Source organism: Scyliorhinus torazame, chromosome 20 (genome assembly GCF_047496885.1).
Source record: "Scyliorhinus torazame isolate Kashiwa2021f chromosome 20, sScyTor2.1, whole genome shotgun sequence".
Lineage (NCBI taxonomy): Eukaryota > Metazoa > Chordata > Chondrichthyes > Carcharhiniformes > Scyliorhinidae > Scyliorhinus > Scyliorhinus torazame.
In genome coordinates, this window is record NC_092726.1 from 11,019,580 (window position 1) to 11,034,355 (window position 14,776).

A 14,776-nucleotide genomic window follows, 5' to 3' on the forward strand; every position below is an offset into this window, starting at 1 on the left:
CACCCCCTGCTGTTTCCTAGCAGCCCGACAGATTTTCCCTTGTTCTTAATGTTTGCTTTACTGCCGTTGAGAATTCATTGAAACCCTGAAGAACGAAGGTCTTTACATGGTAATGTGCTGAAATGGGAGAAACCTCTGGGGCGAAATTCTCCGTTATCGGCGGAAAGTCCGCCGATCGGCGCAAAAAACGGCGCAAATCCGACTTGCGTCACGTCGGAAAAATGGGTCGATAGTCTCCGGCCCGAAATGGGCTAGCAGCGACGTAACGGGATCCGCGCTTGCGCAGTGGTTCACGCCGTGCAGCGTCATACGCGCTGCACGGCGTGACGGCTCATAAGGCCGCGCTGCTCCCCCCCCACCCGACTGCAACACCCGACCGCAACACCCGACTGGATGGCTGGCCGTCGCTCAGCCCCGAGGTTCGAGTCACGCGATGTGGAGGCGCTCCTGGACGTGGTGGAGCAGAGGAGGGACGCCCTGTATCCCGGGCACGGCCGCAGAGTTGCCCCACGCCACAGCCGGCGTCTGTGGAGGGAAGTGGCAGAGGCCGTCACCGCTGTGGCCCTGACACCACGGACAGGCACCCAGTGCCACAAGAAGGTGAACGACCTCGTCAGAGCAGGCAGGGTGAGCCTCCCCCATATCCCCCCCTCCCCATATCCCCCCCTCCCCCATATCCCTCATATCCCCCCTCCCCCATATCCCCCCTCCCCCATATCCCCCCTCCCCCATATCCCCCCCTCCCCCATATCCCCCCCCTCCCCCATATCCCCCCTCCCCCATATCCCCAAGTGAATCCAGCCCTAACCTTAACCTCTGCAATGCACGCGCAACCGATGGCGTGCATTCATATACCTGCCTAACAGTGTTGCCTTTTACCCCTGCCACCACCCCCCCCCCCCCCCCCCACAGGAGAAGCGCGCACACAACAATAGGGAGGAGGGCCCGCTGATGAGAGGCCACTGACCGTACACGAGGAAAGGGCCCTGGAACTGGCTGGCGGACCACAGGAGGCCATGAGCCAGTGCCAGCGCCAGATGGCAGAGGCGCTCAACGCCATAGCCCAGTCTCTGCAGGCCATGGCCCAGTCTCAGCAGGCCATGGCCCAGTCTCAGCAGGCCATGGCCCAGTCTCTGCAGGCCATCGCTGAGGGCATCGGCGCCAGTGGCCATGTGCGAGCCGGCGTCGCACTGTCACAGACAGGGTTTGCCAACCCCCTGGGCTCCATGGCTGCAAACCTGCAGACCCCTGTCGATACCAGCACGGGCCTCCAGGACTGGCAGCGCCAGATGTCGGGGGGGGGCGTCGGATGGCCAGTCCGTTCGCATCCCCCACCCATGTAGAGGCCTGGGGGCCATCGGGCACCCCGAGGGAGGAGGAGGTGGTGTGGTCCGTCCCGGCTCCCTCTGTAGGGGAGGTCCCGGTACACCGCGACACCTCGGACTCCCCCCCCCTTCCATCCCAGGTGCATCTGGTGGGCAACGGGCAGGACAGGCTGGCAGCTCGCCATCCCAGTCGCCCGGGCCGCAGCCTGGCCCATCTAGGCCAGGACGCCCCAGGAAACGGCCGCCAAAGGGATCCAGTGTCAGAGGGCAGGAATCACAGGAGTCCACCTCCAGTTCTGCTGTACCGACTGGGGAACCACGTAGATGTAGTCAAAGGGCCCGTAAGGCCAAACAATTAGACACTGAGTAAGTTGGCACGGGTGCAGGGCACAGATGAGTTTTAGGGGCTAGGGCACGTGCATGAACTCCTTTGGTTATTAAAGTCAATGTTACACCTACCGAAGCTGCCTTTGTGCTCTGTCTAAAGTGTGCGGGGGTGTCATGTACGTTGAGCGCAAGTGTGTGTGTGAGGGATGGTCTTACCTCAGCCCCAGGTGAGTCTGCCCCCTTCCCCCTGGGCCGCCATCAACATCCCCCGGGCAGAGGACGGGACCGTGCGCTGCAGTGTCACAGCCGCATGCAGGGATGGTCCCGGTGGATGGTGGTACTGTGGCCATGGGTCAGACATAGTCCAACGATGTAGAGCCAGGAGCTCATGGCAGGGCGGGTTGTCATCATCCTCCATGGCCTGCGATAGACATGCGTCCACCCGCAACTGTGAGCCCGGCCGTTGTGCCGCAGGTGGATCGGCAATGGGGGGGGGGGGGGGGGGGGGAGGGTGCTAGGTGGGTTGTGGGGTGTGGGTGGTTGGCTGTTGCCATGGTGTGCGGTCTGTGGCCATACTACCCGATTCCCACGCCCATCTAGTCAGTGAAGCGGGCGTCTATCAGTCTGTCCCGTGCCCGCTGGGCCAGCCGGTAACGGTGGACAGCCACCCGCCTGTGTCTACCCCGTCTGCCCTGACCATTGCCCCCATTCCCCTCATCTGGGGAGGACTGGGCCTCTTCCTGCTGCTCCTCCACTCCGCCCTCCTCTGCCTGCGGCACATCGCCCCTCTGCTGGGCTATGTTGTGCAGGACGCAGCACACCACAATGATGCGGCCGACCCTATCTGACCGATACTGGAGGGCGCCCCCAGAGAGGTCCAGGCACCTGAAACGCATCTTCAGCACGCCAAAGCACCTCTCGATCACTCCCCTTGTCGCTACATGGGCATCATTGTAGCGGTTCTCCGCCTCATTGCGTGGCCTCCGTATAGGCATCATCAGCCACGATCGCAATGGGTAGCCCCTGTCGCCCAGCAACCAGCCCCTCAGCCGGGGATGGCGTCCCTCGTACATGCCGGGGATGGATGACCGCGACAACACGAATGAGTCGTGTACACTGCCTGGATGACGGGCGCAGACGTGCAGGATCATTATGCGGTGGTCGCAGACCACCTGTACGTTCATCGAATAGGTCCCCTTCCTATTAGTGAACACGGCCCTGTTATCTGCAGGTGGCCGCACGGCGACGTGCATCCCATCGATCGCGCCCTGGACCATGGGGAACCCGGCCACGGCAGAGAAGCCCACGGCCCGGGCATCTTGGCTGGCCCGGTCCACGGGGAAGCGGATGTAGCGGTGCGCCATGGCATATAGGGCATCTGTCACTGCCCGGATGCACCGGTGCACCGAAGTCTGCGATATGCCGGACAGGTCCCCACTCGGTGCCTGGAATGACCCCGTTGCATAAAAGTTCAGGGCCACCGTAACCTTGACGGACACGGGGAGAGGGTGTCCCCCGCCAGTGCCACGCGGTGACAGGTGTGCCAGCAGGTGGCAGATGTGTGCCACGGTTTCCCGCCTCATCCGGAGTCTCCTCCTGCATTCCCGGTCCGTGAGGTCCTGGTATGACTGCCGGGGCCGGTACACACGGGGCGCCCTCGGGTGCCTCCGTTGCCGTGGGGCTGCGACGTCCTCCTCCCCCTCCTCGTCCTGTCGGTCAGGTGTCCCTCCAGCCTGGGCGGCTGCCGCCTGCCCCTCTGCGGCAGCCTGCGCCGCCTCTCTGAAACGCTCCTCCTCCTCCTCCTCCTCCTCATCCAGGGCAACATAGACATGAGCGGCTGCCACCACGGCGGCCAACATCGCTGGATGATCTGAAAACATGACGGCCTGGTGGGGGGAGGGGAACGACGACATGTCATCATTGCCCATATCCCCTCCTCCCCCCAGCCAGGTGGACCAACTCACTTGCCCTCCCATCCCCCTCCTCGGCACGGACCCCCCCCCCCCAAACTCCACCCCAGCACGGACCCCCCCCAACCCCCAACGTACACCCCGGCACGGACCCCCCCCCAACCTCCACCCCAGCACGGACCCCCCCCCCCAACCTCCACCCCAGCACGGACCAACCCCCAACCTCCACCCCAGCACGGACCCACCCCAACCTCCACCCCAGCACGGACCCCCCCCAACCTCCACCCCGGCACGGCACGGACTCCCCCCCAACCTCCACCCCAGCACGGACCCAACCCCCAACCTCCACCACGGCACGGACCCCCCCCCAACCTCCACCCCAGCACGGACCCCCCCCCCAACCTCCACCCCAGCACGGACCCCCCCAACCCCCAACCTCCACCCCGGCACGGCACGGACTCCCCCCCAACCTCCACCCCAGCACGGACCCAACCCCCAACCTCCACCACGGCACGGACCCCCCCCCAACCTCCACCCCAGCACGGACCCCCCCCCCCAACCTCCACCCCAGCACGGACCCCCCCAACCCCCAACCTCCACCCCGGCACGGACCCCCCCCCAACCTCCACCCCGGCACGGACCCCCCCCAACCACCACCCCAGCACGGACCCCCCCCCCCGCCCCAACCTCCACCCCAGCACGGACCCCCGCCAACCTCCACCCCGGCACGGATCCCCCATCCCAACCTCCACCCCGGCACGGACCCCCCCAACCTCCACCCCGGCACGGACCCCCCAACCTCCACCCCGGCACGGCACGGACCCCCCCCAACCTACACCCCAGCACGGACCCCCCCCAACCTCCACCCCAGCACTGACCCCAACCTCCACCCCGGCACGAACCCCCCCCAACCTCCACCCCGGCACGGACCCCCCCCCCAACCTCCACCCCTGAACGGACCCCCCCCCCCCCCCAACCTCCACCCCAGCACGGACCCCACCCCCCCAACCTCCACCCCGGCACGGACCCCCCCCCCCCCCCCCCCCCAACCTCCACCCCGGCAAGGACCCCCCCAACCTCCACCCCAGCACGGACCCCCCCAACTTCCACTCCGGCACGGACCCCCCCCCCCCCCAACCTCCACCCCGGCACGGACCCCCCCCAACCTCCACCCCAGCACGGACCCCCCCCCCCCCAACCTCCACCCCAGCATGGACCCCCCCCCCCCCAACCCTCCACCCCGGCACGGACCCCCCCAACCTCCACCCCGGCACGGACCCCCCCCCAACTTCCACCCCAGCACGGACCCCCCCCCCCCCTCAACCTCCACCCCAGCACGGACCCCCCCCCAACCTCCACCCCGGCACAGACCCCCCCCCCAACCTCCACCCCGGCACGGACCCCCCCCCCCCCCAACCTCCACCCCAGCACAGACCCCCTCCCAACCTCCACCCCAGCACGGACCCCCCCCAACCTCCACCCCGGCACGGACCCCCCCCCAACCTCCACCCCGGCACGGACCCCCCCAACCTCCACCCCAGCACGGACCCACCCTCCACCCCGGCACGGACCCCCCCCCAACCTCCACCCCAGCACAGACCACCCCCCCAACCTCCACCCCAGCACGGACCCCCCCCCAACCTCCACCCCGGCACGGACCCCCCCCAACCTCCACCCCGGCACGGAACCCCCCCAAGCTCCACCCCAGCACGGACCCCCCCCAACCTCCACCCCGGCACGGACCCCTCCCCCAACCTCCACCCCGGCACGGACCCCCTCCTGGCACTCCCCCGGAGCCCAGCCTCCTCTAACCCCCCCACCCCCGCCGCACACACACACACACACACAACTCGAGACACACCTCTCCTCACGCAATCAGACTGCGGCCACGCCATTTCCTGCCCAGAGCCAACCCCCCAGGCCGTCACTCACCTCCACGCTGGTCGGCGTGAGCCTGGAGCACCGGGTCACGCCGATGAAAAGGAGGTTTGATTCACGTCGACGTGAACGGTCATCACGTCGACGGGACTTCGGCCCATCCGGAAGGGAGAATATCGGCAGGCCGAAAATCGGCTGCCTTGCGCAGACCCGTGACATTCTCCGCGGCAGCGGCGCCATTAACGCCCCGCCAACGTTTCTCCCTTCGGAGACTTCGGCGGGGGCGGGATTCACGGCGGCCAACGGCCATTCTCCGACCCTCTGGGGGGTCGGAGAATGACGCCCCCGGTGTTTGGTTATGCTATATCCAGACAGCACTTGTCAATCCTCACTCTTACCAAGTCCCGTTCTCCCATCACCTCTTGTTCACTCATCTACCTTGGCTCCTGATGAAGCAATGCCTTCATTTTTAAAATGTCATCCTTGTTTTCAAATCCCTTCATCGTTTTGCCCCTCCCCACCTTTGTAATGTCCTCTGGCCCTATAGTTCTCCGAGATAATTGCCCCTCTCTAACACTGTCCGAATGCCCAGTTTTAAACAGTCCACCAGTAACATCCATGCTCTCGGTACCTGGGCCCTGACACCCATGTATAGGCATCATCAGCCACGATCGCAATGGGTAGCCCCTGTCGCCCAGCAACCAGCCCCTCAGCCGGGGATGGCGTCCCTCGTACATGCCGGGGATGGATGACCGCGACAACACGAATGAGTCGTGTACACTGCCTGGATGACGGGCGCAGACGTGCAGGATCATTATGCGGTGGTCGCAGACCACCTGTACGTTCATCGAATAGGTCCCCTTCCTATTAGTGAACACGGCCCTGTTATCTGCAGGTGGCCGCACGGCGACGTGCATCCCATCGATCGCGCCCTGGACCATGGGGAACCCGGCCACGGCAGAGAAGCCCACGGCCCGGGCATCTTGGCTGGCCCGGTCCACGGGGAAGCGGATGTAGCGGTGCGCCATGGCATATAGGGCATCTGTCACTGCCCGGATGCACCGGTGCACCGAAGTCTGCGATATGCCGGACAGGTCCCCACTCGGTGCCTGGAATGACCCCGTTGCATAAAAGTTCAGGGCCACCGTAACCTTGACGGACACGGGGAGAGGGTGTCCCCCGCCAGTGCCACGCGGTGACAGGTGTGCCAGCAGGTGGCAGATGTGTGCCACGGTTTCCCGCCTCATCCGGAGTCTCCTCCTGCATTCCCGGTCCGTGAGGTCCTGGTATGACTGCCGGGGCCGGTACACACGGGGCGCCCTCGGGTGCCTCCGTTGCCGTGGGGCTGCGACGTCCTCCTCTCCCTCCTCGTCCTGTCGGTCAGGTGTCCCTCCAGCCTGGGCGGCTGCCGCCTGTCCCTCTGCGGCAGCCTGCGCCGCCTCTCTGGCACGCTCCTCCTCCTCCTCCTCCTCCTCATCCAGGGCAACATAGACATGAGCGGCTGCCACCACGGCGGCCAACATCGCTGGATGATCTGAAAACATGACGGCCTGGTGGGGGGAGGGGAACGACGACATGTCATCATTGCCCATATCCCCTCCTCCCCCCAGCCAGGTGGACCAACTCACTTGCCCTCCCATCCCCCTCCTCGGCACGGACCCCCCCCCCCCAAACTCCACCCCAGCACGGACCCCCCCCAACCCCCAACGTACACCCCGGCACGGACCCCCCCCCAACCTCCACCCCAGCACGGACCCCCCCCCCAACCTCCACCCCAGCACGGACCAACCCCCAACCTCCACCCCAGCACGGACCCACCCCAACCTCCACCCCAGCACGGACCCCCCCCAACCTCCACCCCGGCACGGCACGGACTCCCCCCCAACCTCCACCCCAGCACGGACCCAACCCCCAACCTCCACCACGGCACGGACCCCCCCCCAACCTCCACCCCAGCACGGACCCCCCCCCAACCTCCACCCCAGCACGGACCCCCCCAACCCCCAACCTCCACCCCGGCACGGACCCCCCCCCAACCTCCACCCCGGCACGGACCCCCCCCAACCACCACCCCAGCACGGACCCCCCCCCCGCCCCAACCTCCACCCCAGCACGGACCCCCGCCAACCTCCACCCCGGCACGGATCCCCCATCCCAACCTCCACCCCGGCACGGACCCCCCCAACCTCCACCCCGGCACGGACCCCCCAACCTCCACCCCGGCACGGCACGGACCCCCCCCAACCTACACCCCAGCACGGACCCCCCCCAACCTCCACCCCAGCACTGACCCCAACCTCCACCCCGGCACGAACCCCCCCCAACCTCCACCCCGGCACGGACCCCCCCCCAACCTCCACCCCAGAACGGACCCCCCCCCCCCCCAACCTCCACCCCAGCACGGACCCCACCCCCCCAACCTCCACCCCGGCACGGACCCCCCCCCCCCCCCCAACCTCCACCCCGGCAAGGACCCCCCCAACCTCCACCCCAGCACGGACCCCCCCCAACTTCCACTCCGGCACGGACCCCCCCCCCCAACCTCCACCCCGGCACGGACCCCCCCCAACCTCCACCCCAGCACGGACCCCCCCCCCCCCAACCTCCACCCCAGCATGGACCCCCCCCCCCAACCCTCCACCCCGGCACGGACCCCCCCCAACCTCCACCCCGGCACGGACCCCCCCTCAACCTCCACCCCAGCACGGACCCCCCCCCAACCTCCACCCCGGCACAGACCCCCCCCCCCAACCTCCACCCCGGCACGGACCCCCCCCCCCAACCTCCACCCCAGCACAGACCCCCTCCCAACCTCCACCCCAGCACGGACCCCCCCCAACCTCCACCCCGGCACGGACCCCCCCCCAACCTCCACCCCGGCACGGACCCCCCCAACCTCCACCCCAGCACGGACCCACCCTCCACCCCGGCACGGACCCCCCCCAACCTCCACCCCAGCACAGACCACCCCCCCAACCTCCACCCCAGCACGGACCCCCCCCCCAACCTCCACCCCGGCACGGACCCCCCCCAACCTCCACCCCGGCACGGAACCCCCCCAAGCTCCACCCCAGCACGGACCCCCCCCAACCTCCACCCCGGCACGGACCCCTCCCCCAACCTCCACCCCGGCACGGACCCCCTCCTGGCACTCCCCCGGAGCCCAGCCTCCTCTAACCCCCCCACCCCCGCCGCACACACACACACACACAACTCGAGACACACCTCTCCTCACGCAATCAGACTGCGGCCACGCCATTTCCTGCCCAGAGCCAACCCCCCAGGCCGTCACTCACCTCCACGCTGGTCGGCGTGAGCCTGGAGCACCGGGTCACGCCGATGAAAAGGAGGTTTGATTCACGTCGACGTGAACGGTCATCACGTCGACGGGACTTCGGCCCATCCGGAAGGGAGAATATCGGCAGGCCGAAAATCGGCTGCCTTGCGCAGACCCGTGACATTCTCCGCGGCAGCGGCGCCATTAACGCCCCGCCAACGTTTCACCCTTCGGAGACTTCGGCGGGGGCGGGATTCACGGCGGCCAACGGCCATTCTCCGACCCTCTGGGGGGTCGGAGAATGACGCCCCCGGTGTTTGGTTATGCTATATCCAGACAGCACTTGTCAATCCTCACTCTTACCAAGTCCCGTTCTCCCATCACCTCTTGTTCACTCATCTACCTTGGCTCCTGATGAAGCAATGCCTTCATTTTTAAAATGTCATCCTTGTTTTCAAATCCCTTCATCGTTTTGCCCCTCCCCACCTTTGTAATGTCCTCTGGCCCTATAGTTCTCCGAGATAATTGCCCCTCTCTAACACTGTCCGAATGCCCAGTTTTAAACAGTCCACCAGTAACATCCATGCTCTCGGTACCTGGGCCCTGACACCCATGTGTTCTCTCCCTGAACATCTCTGCCTCCCTCTCCTTCTTTAAGACGCTCCTTGAAACCTACAACTTTGTCCACCATTCTGTTCAGCCAACCTTAATCGTAGATTGGCGTCAAATTTTATTTCCTAACACCTCTCTGAAGTGCCTTCGGAAGTGTGAACGGCGCACTGGATATATAAATGGGATTCTCCGGCCGCACCTGTTTGGTGATCGGAAATTCCCGCCCGAGGTCAGTGGACCTTTACATAGTCCGCGTCCCGCCCGTGGCCATCTTGCGGCGGGCGGGGCAGAATACACCAGCCCCACAGGTGTTGTCATCAAACTGAGACTCTCTGGTCTAAAACAGACTCTCCTCCCGTCTGAGGCTCAGAGAAACTCTCTGTCTTGAGCCAGAAGAGGGAGGGACCTGCTTACATCCATTAAACCGGCCAACAGGGAGGAGTGAATGAAGTGATGTTCGTACCCTTCCAACAGCACAGATGGTGCTGCATTGAGGAAGTGTTGCACTGTCAGCACAGACGTTAAACTGAAGGACGGCTAACTTGTTTTTCCTTCTGTAAAGAAGATTAATGACTGGACGTGACCACCATAAGAGCTGAGTAAATGATGGTGACTAAAACAGTCTGTGTTTGATTTAGACCGTGGGTGCGGAACTGAAGGACACGGGTTTAAGGTGAATAAATCTCAGCCACCTTGTTTAATTCCTCCAAAAAAAAGGAACCAAGTTATTAACTCGGAGAGGATTACAGGAATACGGATAGCCTGCGATTAACACACACTCACTGAATATGAATCACTGTGCTGTGCTGAGAGAATGTTACCTGTCTAGATATTCAATAGTTTGCCTGTGAGGAGGGACAAATAAAGCAGAGGGTTACTGCTATAGTCACAGAGACCTAGGCCGGAATTCTCCAGTTGTTGAGATTCTCTTTTCCCGCCGGCAGTGCTCCCCGTCCGCGAGTTTCCCGCCAGCGAGGGGGGCTCCAATGGGAAATGCCATTGACAAGTGGCGGGAAGAGAGAATTCCGCAGCCAGCGAATGGCGGGCTGCCGAGAAAATGAGGCTGGTGGACTGGAGAAGCATCTCTGCCAAGCTGCCTGGGGGAATATCGGTCAGGTATCCGCAGCTCGCTGGCTCCATGTTCACTTCTAAACATTATTTATTTCACTTGAGATGGGTGTTGCTGGCAAGGGAAGCATTTATCGCCCATTCGTTGAAAAGGTAATGGCAAGCCTACTTCTTGAACCGCTACCGTCTGTGTAGTCACGCTGTTAGGGAGCGGTTCGAAGATTTTCACCCCACAATGATAAAGGAATGACCAATTGCTGACTGTAGTCAAGCCAGTTGGTGAAGCTGAAACCTAGAGGCAGAGTGTTTCTGTGTTGAGAGAGTTTACTGACTTGTTCAGTCTCGCAGCTCTCCTCCCACATAACCCAGTGTCCCAGTCATCTCCTATTTATACTCTTCCGAACTTACCAAATGATGAGCAAATTGAAGAGGGGTAACAGCCCCTAGTGGGGGCATTTAACTAAAACAAAACATCAATGGAACCTTAACTGATCAAACTAAAATATCATTACCTGGGGGTGAAGATGCACTGAGCACCAGGAGCCCATGAACCTCAGAAGGCCTATAGCGTACCAGTCAGCTCCACATGCTTCCTCTTCAGGGCCATCTGGCTGCAAATGTTGCCGCAGTATAAGGGCAGACAGTCATGTCAGACAACCCCATTAACCACCTGCTGGCTGGACCTGGTAATGGCCACCTTACCAGGCCCAGGAATCCCTTATTTATTCTCTTGCAATAATACCAATAATCAATAAATTTAATAAAAATGCCCTGGTGGGGCACTGCAATTAAAACAGAATCTCAAAGGAAACTTTACTAACTAAACCAAAATATCATTATTTGGGGGCATCCTCTCCTTATATGTGCTCCAGGACAATTAATATTCATCACCTGTTCCTCTTAACCTTAATAATGTCATCGATAAGACATTGACAGTAATGAGACCCAAAGTCCAGTAAATTCTCTCTCTCCCCCCCCCCCCAGCCTTGCGCAGTCTATTCAAATGCAGGGGTTTTCTGTGGCCCATGTTACCTCCCTTCTTTGGGTGCATTCAAATTTCTTGTCTGTGATGTTGATACAAGTGAAGAGGAAGAATGAATGAGTTTAGCTCATGATGTGCTGCATGGTGCAGACTTCAAAACGACACCACCTTTCATCCTGCAGTGGTTCAAGTCATTCGTATCGGTCACAAATGTAGCATCCAAATAGGGAGAAATGGAGAAATATTATCTATCACTTTTAATAAGATTCTGGTTACCCGCTGTGCATCTGCATGTACACAGCATCATCTGTTTGAAGTGGATAAGGCACTTCACATGCGTCAGTGATTAAGTAGATTCTTTATGCCCTCGTGTAAACAATTGCCTGGTACTGTGTAAATGAGGGCTCACTGAAGAATAGGTCTCAGTGAATTAAGACAACATTAATGTGAATTGAATCAGACTTCATATTTAATATTTAAATTTAATTTAATCGCCAGTTCTTACAAATTTTCTTCAGTCTTTTTCCACATAAATTACCACCATTTTTACTCTCGTTACTGCACACTACATTGTTCTGCTAACAATCTTGCAATGCCAATCGCTACATGTGTTAATTTTACTCCAGCTCTGTTGCCCCATGTGACAAGTCTTCCTCTATTATCTCAGTATGACAAAAAGGCATTTCGGTGGTTCAGCACTGGTTAGAAGTCGGAGGGAGGATTTTCAGTTGCTGTCGTTTCTCATCCACAAGCGTTTCCTGAGCCATTCTGTGAGCATTTAGTTTGAGACGTGTTGAGACCCAAAAGAAAAGGGTGAAAATCGAATGGAATTGGACGAACAGCACAGGGATCCCTTGCCCGCCCACCCAGCAGGTTGACGCCTCTTCTCGGAGAAAGCGGTCTGAGGAATTTAGCGTATCACCCAAATATTCATGTCAACTGAGAAATGGGAAGAAAATAAATTCTGTGCCAGGTGGAAATTTGGCTGCAACGTCATGCTTACTCGTTTTGAATGAGACAGACGTATTGGGTGATGAGAAATCTGGTGAAAGGCCTTTGAGCCATAACATTGGCATTCATTTTCATCAAACTCACTCATGATTGGGGTACCCAGATGATCGGTGTCAAATGTGTCCAATATCTCTGGCTGTTAACTGCAAAGGGGAGTAATATTGCTCAGGGTGGGGTTGGAACGTGAGGCAGGGAAGGGGGGGAGGGCGGGAGGCGATGTAGATGCAGAACATCCACCTCCCAAGGGAAGTGTTAAGTTAAAATTGCAACCAGAGTTGACACTGTTTCTGTCCCTGCCGGGTGCGGCCTGAATATTCAGAGTATTTTTTGTTTTCATCATGGGTAATTGTATAATTGCTGACATGAATTTGGTTTCAATTGCCAATTTTTCATTCATCTTCTGCAGGAAGTGATGTTGCTTGAAGATGAGACCACATCCTGCTACTGCCTGCTGGATTCACATTCCTGTCACATCCTGCTGGACCACCTTGGCACGTATGCACTCGTGGGTGAGGCAGTAACAGAGTGCGCCGAGAAGAGACTGAAGCTTGCTGTCTTTGGCCGTCTGTCCTACAGTTCCCTTGAGTACAACTTCAGAGTATATTGTATGGACGATATTCCAAGTACTTTACAGGTAATAAAATAGAATTTCTTGACTACCTTCGCTCATCACAACAACAGAGGTTCACATCTGACCCCATGCTTGCAATGTGGCTGAGACGTTTATTTGAGAACTTTGGATGTTTGTCTGGTGCAATCAGTTGGAATGTTACAGCGCAGATGGAGGCCATTCGGGTCATCGTAGCTGTGCCAGGCCTTTGAAAGTGCTCTCGTTCATCCCGCTCCCCCACGTTTTCCCACTGGCCCTGCATTATTTTTCATTTGTCACCTGCATACCCAATTCCCTTTTAACAGCTCTGACCGAATCAGCTTCCACTGCCTATCCATTCAACGAAGAGCCGCATTCAGATCTAATTTGCACTTGGGCATCACATGTTAAAACTGACTGCTCCACTGTGAATTGGACCAAACGGATAGATCGCACAGGGAGCAGTGGAATGTGTTTACATCTCACCGTAACCATGAGCCGGGATTTCCCACCATGTCTCCTAGTGCTGTCACTCCCCTTTTCAGGCAATGACCTCCTCCATTTCAAATCTGCCATCCTCACCCCTCTCCTCGCCGAGCTTGTAAACTAATGCCCCATCTGCAGTCTCATCTTCCTTTGAAAGGTCCTTGAACATATTGTTTGCATTTTCGATCTGTGCCGTCACCCTCTGTGCAGCTCCGAAAGGATTCCCACCTTTTACTGCATCCCTGGAAGTAGCCCTAATCAAAGGGCATCCTGAGGTGACTGTGGAATTGGTAAATAAGCCATCTTCACCCTGCCGGCAAAGCACGCCACCCTCCTATTCGAGCCTGAGTACTCTTACTTTTAATTACGCCTCCAATTAATTACATTCTTATCCACTGAATACCAAGTATAGCAGATTTATTAAGTGCACAGCATGTGTATTAATGAAACATAGCTGGCACAAGATCAGTTTGGCCTGCTTCTGGATTGTCAATGCTGTGTAATATGTAATGTACATGTAAATGATGATCCTTTCAACCAGACATAATGATGGTTAGTTAGAACCCCCTTAGTTCTCTGTACTATCCCAATCCTGGCCTCTTGAACATTCCCGATTTCAATCGCTCCATCATTGACAGTCTTCAGCTGCACGGGCCCTAAGCTCCAGAATTCCCTCCCTACAACCTCTGCTTCTCTCTGTCCTCCTTTAAGACCTTCATTAAAACCCATGACCTACCTGCTGCTAACACATTCTGCAATCTTACCTTTAGTCCTCAGCACTGCCACTAACACTTCCTTTGCCTTGCGCCCAAAACATCTTTGTGCAACCGCTCCTCGCTCCCACCAGTGCCTGACCTTCTATTTTGTTCCACCCACCCTTTAACAGTAAAATCCATCGCATTGCTCCCTCTCTTCAGCTCTGAAGAAGAGCCGTACGGACTCGAAATGTTAACTCTTCTTTCTCTCCACAGATGCTGAGCCAGATCTGCTGTTTTTTTCCAGCATTTTCTGTATTTTTTTAAAATTTGAAAACATACCTCTTTGGCCAAGATTTTGGTCTTCTGTCCTTCTAATCTCCTCATATGGCTCAGTATCTAATGTTGCCCGTGAAGCACCTCACAATGTTTTCCTCTGATAAAGGTGCGATATAAATGCAAGTGATGTTCTCTGGGTTGTGCTCTCTCTTTCTAAAATGGCAGGTTTAAAAAGGTGTATTAAGGAGGTAAGAACTCAGACAGCAGAACCTTTGTACTGATTGGAAATTCTCCCCTCCTCCACTCCTCGCTGTCAGTGCTGAAGAAATTATCGTTA

At 59.1% G+C, this 14,776-nt stretch overlaps 1 protein-coding gene across 3 annotated transcripts in view; it reads left to right on the forward strand.

Annotated features, from left to right (window-relative positions):
• Positions 1–14,776, forward strand: part of LOC140396862 (netrin receptor UNC5D-like) — a 523,350-nt gene that overhangs the window by 482,577 nt on the left and 25,997 nt on the right. For all 3 annotated transcript variants that reach the window (XM_072485654.1, XM_072485652.1, XM_072485653.1), the window contains one exon: positions 12,797–13,024. In XM_072485654.1, coding sequence (XP_072341755.1) covers positions 12,797–13,024 — 228 coding nt within the window. The remainder of the gene's footprint in view (positions 1–12,796; positions 13,025–14,776) is intronic.